The 10113-nt window shown below is 39.0% G+C and overlaps 1 protein-coding gene across 1 annotated transcript in view; it reads right to left on the bottom strand.

Annotated features, from left to right (window-relative positions):
* Positions 1-10113, bottom strand: part of Usp34 (ubiquitin specific peptidase 34) — a 266917-nt gene that overhangs the window by 231471 nt on the left and 25333 nt on the right. The window contains exon 2 of the mRNA XM_004636176.3: positions 4084-4171. Within this exon, the coding sequence (XP_004636233.1) occupies positions 4084-4171 (88 nt within the window). The remainder of the gene's footprint in view (positions 1-4083; positions 4172-10113) is intronic.

Raw genomic sequence — 10113 nt, 5'->3', positions numbered from 1 at the left:
TTTTTCTCTAATTTTGGTCTTCAAACTCAGGTTGTTAACCCTCCAGAAGAAAAGCTTATTGTTATTACCATACAACCTAGGCTGTTAAGCTTAACTTCACTCTCTGTCTGAATATCAAACATCTCAGGCATAACATGGAACAGGTATTTTTCATCAAGTATTGGTATGTTGAACTTTAAGTCCCTACAGAATATGATGAAAAAGTATTTAAAAATTAGAATATATTTTTAAAAATAGGCATAAAGAATTACATAATTCTTATGTTTACACATAAGTCCAAAAATCTACCCATATACAACCATGAAGCAGGACAGTCCCACAACATTCCTTTTCCTGTCTTTTGCCTTCATTCACCACCCCCTTCTTTTTGAACAATCATCTGCCCGAGAGACAGCACAGCAGCAACTGGCATGTCATGACAAGCAGCCCATATTCAGAAGACCAGAATGACAGGCACTCCAAGTATGAAACTACCATTACAGATTACATCTTCAGTGCAGTTGCTTAGTTCACAGGTATCAGTATATATAGTTAGTCAGGGTGAGAATCTTTCTTATTAACTGCCAGATTCAAAAATCTTCTGGAGATTCTCAGGATCATTGCCTTGCCCATCTTGTACACATAACTGTATGACTTGTCACTGTCATGTTTCCTAGCTCTTCTCCTTTCCTCTCTTAATTAGTCCGGAATCTGTCTTTTTAGAGAGTTTTATAGAGCAAATCCATGAAGTGTGGCAAGTATAAAACGGAAAACATGGGATCTCACTAGGTAAGCATGAGGTGGGCCAAAACTATGGTCAGCCAATAAAATTATAAGCATAATTTCTCAGATAAAATTGACTAAATCAGGATCAAATGGGAAAATGAGTCACTTAGAAAATGGATATGAATACAGAACAGAGGCTCTTCCTAGGGGGTTGGGTTAGTGACTCTTCCTGGCTTTTTCAAGATGACTGATACCTATTTAGAATATCAATCCCTAATATCTATCCCTAGGGAGATATGTGGTTGACTTCATCTTTTGTCTCGAGGTCTGGCCCACAGCAGGAGTGTATCTCTCCACAGTTGCAGTATCCTGTCTTCTATATTGGTTCCTCAGAGGGCCTGGCCCTGTCTAACTGCCTATAATATTTTTTAGATATTTTATTTTTAATCCCTTGTCCTTTCTACCAATGTAAGTATGTAATGATATCCTATTTTTATTACCACCAGCCAAAACTCTTCATACTTAGTTACATATGAATGAAATTATAAATGTTATACACTGTACTTGCTAATTTAGCACATCAGGCTTTAGCTTATACACTAAGCAATTTATATTTCATTTTCCCAAATATTAAAAATTTTAATTAAAATAGGTGTTTATAAGTTCTTTCCTCAAATACTCTGCTGAGGAAGCACTCTTTCCACATATCCTCAGTAAAAATCATAGGAGCTATATTATTGTCATTTCAGGATTCTTTTCTTTTTCGCGGTACCAGGGATTGAACTCAGGACCCTGCACTTGTCAGGCTTCTCATTTTACAAATTAGAAAGTGACAGCTTACTGAAACCCATTCATCACAATAACTCAGTTCATAGACAATGAAGCAAGGACTTTAATTCTCTCTCTCGCTCTCTCTGGCCATACTCCAACCATTATTCTTGGGGCAAAGGGAGATAAAGCAGAGGCTCACATTAGTTGGCAGACAAACACCATAATCTCATGAAAACTGTGAATTACTAGTTATATCAAAATATAATTTAATTCCCACCAACAAACTCTAGTTTAAAAATTCCAAATACTGGGCTGGAGAGATGGCTCAGTGGTCTAAAGCACCTACTTAGAACAAGCTAGCAAAAGCATCAGGGACCGCGGTTCAATCCCCCAGCACCACATGCCAGCCAGCACGCCCCCTGGTGGGCTGAGCTGGCCTCCCTATCTCTCTCTCTCTCTCTCTCTCTCTCTCTCTCTCTCTCATAAATAAATAAAATTTAAAAATTCCAAATACTGAAATTAAGAGTATGTATCCATAAGCTAGGCATGGTGGTACACACCTGTGAACCCAGAGGCCAAAAGCCTGAGGCAGGAGGATCACTATGAGTTCAAGGTCAGCCTGGACTACATAGCGAATTCAAAGCAAACTTAAACTACATTGCGAGACCTTGTCTCGAACAAACTAACAAAAACACCCAGGATTAAAAAATGGAATTGGAATAAATAATTTCCACCAATAACTTTAGGAAAATTATTTTACTTCTCTGTATTTATTTTTTAATTTTAATTTATTTATTTGGTACAGGTTCTTGCTAAGCAGCACAGACTCATAGTAATCCTCCTGTCTCAGCCTCCCCAATGCTGGGATTACAGGTGTGCACCACCACATCTGGTTTCAGTGGCCGGCATGACACTCCTGGGGCTCCAAGGTGGCACAGCATTCAGTACTGGGGATCAAAACGGGGGCCTTAAAAAAAGAAAAATCAAGGTCCTTGCACTTGCCAGGCAGGCACTTAGACCACGGAGCTATCCCCCCTGTATTTCATTTTAACCAGTAACATACTCGATACTAAAATCAGAAGTATATTTTTCCTAGTATGGCATGTTGCTGCCTAGCTGTAGGTACCCTTCAGAGTTATGACTCAGGTACAACATTTCTCAGCAAATGTCAATTTTACATTATTTATTTGTGCATTGGTACTAGGAATCAAACTCATGACCTCATACTTGTCAGGCAAGTACTGTAGCACTGAGCTACAGCCCCAACTACCAATGCTAAATTGTTAGTACATTGTTATGAAAATACCCATCATCTATACCATTTACAATGAAAAGATTAGTCTACGGCAATACTACCCTAAAAGCGCCCGATCTCATCTGATCTTGGAAGCTAAGCAGGGTTGGGCCTGGTTAGTACTTGGAAGGGAGACAATGAAAAGATTAGAAATCACTGCTAAACCCAATCAAAAGAAATCTTTCTGGTTGATATTCAATAAAAAGGTATCAATTACAATGATATACTAGTTTTAAATAACTAAAACCAATGAACTTTTCTAGTATAAATATATCTACCAATTTTAATGACAGTGAAAGTACAATTCTTTAAAACGGGTACCAATGCACAGCAACTGATATTTGAAACTAAACTATTCTGCTATCCTATCAACTAGACTCTGTATCTTAGGACATTCATTTCAATGTCAGTGCATGTAACACATGTTCACTATATACAATGCTTTAAATATTTTTACCTATAAAATACTTAGAAGGATTAGGTTTATGTTGGATTGCCACACAGGTAAAAAGATTATTAGTGAACTGAGGATACAGCTCAGTGACAGTGCTTGCCTAACACGGAGCTTGCGTAACACAGAGGCCCTGGGCTCCACATCCAGCACTGCAAAAAAGATTAGCAGCCACAACTACTTAAAATCACTCATAACTAAGAACTTGCAAAAAAGTTATTTTTTGTTTAAGGTTTGGTTATATTAACAATTCTGATCCCTAAAGTTTTACTCACTATATTTTCATTGCATGTATTATTTAAGAAACAGATGTTATGTATTTTACTACACTATAGAAGGAATAGCAAAGAGCTTCAAAATGTTTTCTACCACAATATGGATCTTTAAGCACTTCTGTTTGTTACAAGTCTTCAGATCAAAACAATCTCTTGTCAAAATTTCAGTCATTCCTGATTGCTAAATAATGTGAACCAAATGAAATCAACTTTTGTAATCATTTCTTGAAAGAATAAGCATGATCAGATCAGCTCTATGAGTAAGGAAAAGGTAAGTCTCACTAAATACTGATAAACTGTGATTTAATGCCAAAGGTATTCAATCCAACATCCTAAAAGAAAATCCAATGACTAAAAAGAGCCAAATTTTTTTTGTTTTGTTTTGTTTTGAAACAAGGTCACACTGTAGTTCAGTCTAGCCCTGAACTCACTTATATAGTACAGTCTGTCCTTGAACTTGGCAGCAATCCTCCTGCCTCAGCCTCCCAAGTGCTGGAATTACAGAAGTGCGTCACCACACCTGGCAACAAAGGCAATTTAAAACACAACTCACAAGGCTAATTTTCAGAATACCTAAAGATTCATACCTCTGAGTCCAAGAATTGATATAAGCAAATATTTTGAGAGTATGTTCCTTTCTGAGCTGCAGTCCATCACCACCTTCTATATCTGATACTGAAATAAAGAAAACATTTAATTATTAATAAATGCTAAATCAATATAAAAATCAATACTCCAAATTTAAGCCTGGATTCTCAAATGCAATTATTGTATCTTCAATTTAATTCTTTTGCTTTAATCAAAGAAAATAAATCTTAGTTTATTTAATAATTGACTAACAACAGATTTATAATAGATGCAACTGGGGGAGGGAAACACTTTGCCAATTATTCTGGTACATATTATCTCTCAACACTAAATCTACCCTTCTATTCCATGCTTTCCAATGCTGGGCTGGAACCCTACAAACTACATTTTAGAATCCCAGCTAACCTCTTGTTAGGATCTTCCTCCAATGCTATATTCCTAGCCTTTAACCCAAAAACTCTGGGAGGCTGAGGCAAAGAGGGTTTCAATGATAAGCAGAGTCTGGGCAACTCATCAAGTTAGCAAGACTGTCTCAATTTAAAAAAAAAAAAAAAAGGCATGTTTGTAACCCCAAGAAGTACAAAGCAAGCCTGGACCACAAAAGAGAGTTCAAGGCCAGGCTGCACTACATAGCAAGACCCTGTCTCAAACACACACACTCATGTATACATGCACATCACACATTAGCTAAGCATGGTGGTGCATGCCTGTAATCCCCGCACTCAGGAAGCTGAGGCAAGAGGATCATTGTAAGTTCAAGGATAGGTTATCTATACAGTACACTCAGGGCCAGCCTTAATTACATACAGACCCTGTCTCTAAAACAACCAAAGACTCAGGCATTCTAAGTAAAGAAGTCCAAAGTTAAAAAAGGAGAAAAAAAAAAAAAAAGTTAAAAGCAAAACCCCTGGCAATATGTAGAAAGAACCTGCAATCATCATCTGATTGCTGTATACAAACCCTGAAAACACCAAAATTTGAATAAGAGGAAGAGAATAAAGGGCAATGAAGGGTTCCAAGAAAGATGGGTATGAGACAGAGGGACTAATATATAGTTTACATATGACCTAAATGAAGTGTTTTACTCTATTAGATTGAACAGTTTTAAATATCTAACCTTACAAAAGAAACAGAGGGGAAAACATAAAAAATAAAAATAAAGAAATAGAGGGGCTAGGGAGATAGCTCAGCAATCTAAGCGCCTGCCTGGCAAGCACAAGAACCCAAGTTCGATCCCCAGTTCGATCACCACATGCTGTGCTGACCCTCCTGGTGAGACCCTGTATTAAATATTAAAAGGAAAATGGAATAGGGGCAGGCAGAAAATAAATACATAACCTTAGCAACTACTAATACAGGAATGAAAAAAACACATCAAAGAAATAGAATTACAGTATACAACCTGGTTCAGCAGTGAAATATTTATATCTTTCTGATACATAAATACCACTGATTCAGAAGAAATTAGAAAGGTGCGTCAATATAACAGTCCTATTCCAAAGGAAGAAGTAAACCCACCACAGGGGGAAGTAAACAACAAAAAACAGGGCTGGGAAGATAGCTCAACAGCATAAGGGCCTGCCTGGCAAGTGTAAGATCCTGAGTTCAATCCCTGGTAATCAATCAATCAATCAATCAATCAATCACATTACATGGTAGCACATGCCCATAATACCAGGACTCAGAAAGCTGAGAACTGCTGCAAAGTCAAGGCCAGCCTAGACTACACAGAGATTCTGTCAAAAAACATAGCTAAGACTGGGCGTGGTGACACATGCCTGTGATTCCAGCACTTGGGAGGCTGAAAACAGGAGGATCACTATGAGTCCAATCTGTGTAGTGAGACTCTGTACTAAAAAAAAAAAAAAAAAAACCTAAAGAAAGAAAGAAAAGAAATAAGGCCCATTATTCAAGTTACTTCTCATGAAGGAAATACATACTATTTGGAGACTAGGATTAAAGAAGTTTTAAAATATCAAACCATTTGTAACCCTTATTCCTGGGTAGTTCCCAAAATATACTTACACTTTAATATACCTCAAGTATATTTAAACAGGGTCTACCCGTATAGTTCCAAGATGCCCTTCATATAGCCTAGATTGGCCTGACTCATGGAGATCTTCCTCCCTCCACCTCCTAAGTGCTAGGAATTACAGGCATGTACCACCACACCTGGCAAAGTCAAAAACTTAACTGAAAAGGGGTATTTTTTTAAATTTTTATTTATGTATTTATTTATTTATTTGTGGGGGGGCAGCTCAGCCCACCAGGGGGCGGGGCTGGCTGGTATGTGGTGCTGGGGGATTGAACCGTGGTCCCTGTGCTTTGCTAAGCTTGTTCTAAGTAGGTGCTTTAAACCACTGAGCCATCTCACCAGCCCAAGAAGGGGTATTTTAAAAAGTATTACTACATTTAGTACAGCAATAAAGAACCCAGACTGAAAGATAAGGGAAAAGAACTACCCATTAGAAGGCAAATGAGTAATTCAGTTAATAAACTAAATCTTTATGTAGAAAGAGGTTTGATACAGCCAGGCATGGTGGCACATGCCTGTAAGCCCAGTTCCTCAGCAGGATGAGGCAAGAGTATCATAAATCTGAGACCAGCCTAGACAGTTTAATGAGACCCTATCTCAAAATAAAATTTTAGAAAACAATGGGGCCAGGTGTGGTGGCACGCACCTGTAATCCCAGCATTTGGTAGGCTGAGGCAGAAGGATCTTTGTGAGTTTGAGGCCAGCCTGGCCTACACAGTGAGTTTCAGGCCTGCCTGAAACTATAAGGTGAGACCCTGGCAAGAAAGAAACAAACAAAAGAACATAATGAGGGAGGGAGAGAGGGAGGGAGGGAGAGAAGACAGGAAGGTTGGTGGGCAGACTGGGATGTAGTCTAGCGTTCCTTGGGTTCAATCCCCACTCCCAATCCTCCAAAGTCTAGGAGGCTGGGGAGATGGCTCATCTGCATAACCACCTGCCTGGCAAGTGCAAAGGTCCTGAGTTCAATCCCCAGTACCAAAAAAAAAAAAAAAAAAAAAAAAAAAGTAATACAGTGGTCCCCAACTTACAATGGTTCTACTTAGGACTTGTCACTTTATGATGGTCTAAAAGCAATATACATTTAATAAAAACTGCACTATTATTATACCCAGTTGAGCTAACTGTACTAAATACATTTTCAACTAATAGCCTTATCACAACTAACCCCCTCATACATGGCACAGCACTTTGAAATTTATTTGTTGTATTTGGTACAGGGTGTACAGGGTCTCACTACGTAGATCAGACTCAGTGATTCTTCTGTTTTCAGCCTCCCAAGTGCTAGGACTACAGGCATGTACCACCTGTGCCCAGCCTCAATCACCTTCTCAGCACGCCCCAGGGCAGGGCCAGCACATGGGTGGGAGGGGGGAATATCGAACCCAGGCCCCTCGTCTGCCTAAGCAAGCCTTTTAATTCGCTGAGCTATCTAGCTATCTGGCTGGCCCTGCACTATGAAATTTAAATGCAAATGATGAGTGAAAAAGGTGGAGATACCTAAGAATACAGAGAATAGCCCACAAAGGACTGTTATGGTCTCACATACATTAGCAGTACAAACATACATACTATATAATGCTCAACAGCTGGGTAAGGTGGCACACACCTGTAATCCCAGTACTCAGGAAGCTGAAGCAGGATTGCCTCTCGTTCAAGATCACCCTGGGCTATACAGTAGGTTCAAGTAAACCTGCACTACAAAACAAGATCCTGTCTCAGAAAAACACACCATCATTAAGAGTGGTTACATGTAGGGGAAAAGGAAAAAGTTAAGAAGTACTACATAGTGCTGATATCAGCTAATTTTTATTCTTTTTAAAAAGACAATATATGGAATCCATTTCTCTTTCTGCTCAGAGGTTTAGGCAAATTTATACGTCTTAGTAAGAAGCTACTCCAGTCTTGAGCAACCAGTAGCCTGCAACATTCCCAAGCTTTCCGCAATAGTGTAACAAGAAAGCCAGTGATGGTGAAACTGAAGGGGTATAATGGGGAGTACAAGACTTGCCTGCTATCTATAGATGTCTAGATGGCTGTATTAACACAGCATGTAAATGCAGAGATGTGGCATCGTCTACACACCTGAGTAGTTTTAATAAAATGTAATGCCCTTTATATCAGAGATATTGAAGAGGAAAATGGTAATATCTATTATATTTGGCAGATACATGTATTTTTTTTAGGGTTTTTTCTGTAGATTTTATCTCTTTCATGATTAAATTTTTCTGGATAAATATGCCAAGTTCTTTTTTTTTTTTTTTTAATGTATTTGGTACAGAGTCTCACTATGCAGCTAGGACTCATAGTGATCCTCCCATTTTCAGCCTCCTCAGTACTGAGATTACAGGTGTGGGCCACCACGCCTGGTCTCAGTGGCTGGCTCAGCGTACCTAGGAGCCAGACTGGCGAGGTTTGTGGTGCCAGGCATCAAATACCATCCCTGCACTTGCCTAAACAGGCACTTAGTCCACTGAGCTGTCTCACCAGCCCTTGCCAATTCAATATAACCTTCTGCCTCCACTTAACCTTAAAGTTTCAGCATGGTGGTACACTCATGAGGCCAGAAGATGCTGCAAGTTCAAGGCCAGCCTACACTACACAGTGAGTTCTGGGCCAGCCTGAGCTACATAGTAAGACCCAATCTCAAAAACAAAACATAAAACCAACTGGGCATGGTGGTACAAATCTATAATCCCAACACTAGGGAAAATGATACCAAACAATCACCTTGATTTGAAGGCCATCTTGGGCTCCACAGTGTACTGCAGGCCATCCTGAACTACACTGGTCTAAAAAACCAATCAATCAGTCAGAGCAAAAATCAAGTAAAATCTGGGACAAATTTATACCTGTCTTAGTAAACAAAAGCTGAAAACTAGGATGATGATCACAGAAAACAGAAGCAAATTCATTTTGCCCCATCAAAACTCAAAAGATGTGGGCCAGCCAGATAGCTCAGCAGATTAAAGCACCTGGTAGGATAGACAAAGAGGCAAAGGGTTTGATCCTCAGCTCCTTGGCATGCCCTGTCAGCCTGCTCCCGGGCATGCTGAGACAACAATTGAGACTGGGTGTGGTGGCACACACCTGTAATCTCAGCATTTGAGAGGCTGAAAACAGGAGAATCACTATTAGTTTTGTCTACTTAGTGAGACCCTGTACTAAATACATTAAAAAAAAAAAAAAAGCAGAAACTCAAAGAAGTTTGGGAACTGGAAACACCAAATTACCTCTGAAAACAGGATTATAGGGAGAACTAAAAAGATACATATTTTTTTTCTTTTCCTTTTTTTTTTTTTTTTTTTTTTTTTGTGGTATCAGGGATTGAACTCAGGACCTTGTGCTTGTCAGGCAAGCACTTATTCTACTGAGTTATCTCCCCAGCCCTAAAAAGTCATTAGTAGAATAAGCACTTGCCTGGCAAGCACAAGGTCCTGAGTTCAATCCCTAGTACCGCAAAAAAAGGGGGAAAAAAAGGTAATATCAAGAAACATATTAAAAAAAAAAAAAAAAGAAAGAAAGAAAGAAAGAGCCCTTCTACAACTACCGGCTCATTCCCTAAGATTTTTTTCCTCTCTGGGGACGTTAAACCCACAAAGATCTTACCCTTGGAAAATCACGCAACCAAAAACCAATGCCTCTGTATATGCATTTTCTACTACAATGTCATATAACCATTTCATGAGAAATGGATTTTGTTCTGTAAAATCTTGTAGTAATAATGGAGCTAACAGTAAAAAAACCCATCAAACTTTATACCAGAGCACTGACAAAATCAGTACCTAATCAATCTGGGCACAGTGTACATTGCTATTATCCCACCACTTGGGATGCACAGGATTATAGAGTTAAAAGCCAGCCTGAGCTACACAGTGAATTCAAGGCTAGCCTGAACTACACAGGAAGACCCTATCTTAAAAACAAACAAACAGGGGCTGGTGAGATGGCTCAGTGGTCTAAAGCACCTACTTAGAACAAGCTAAGCTAAGCAAAG

This window comes from Octodon degus, unplaced genomic scaffold, assembly GCF_000260255.1.
Source record: "Octodon degus isolate 3935 unplaced genomic scaffold, OctDeg1.0 scaffold00078, whole genome shotgun sequence".
NCBI lineage: Eukaryota > Metazoa > Chordata > Mammalia > Rodentia > Octodontidae > Octodon > Octodon degus.
The sequence above is the reverse complement of the archived record's forward strand: the minus strand, read 5'-3'. Positions and strand labels throughout refer to the sequence as shown.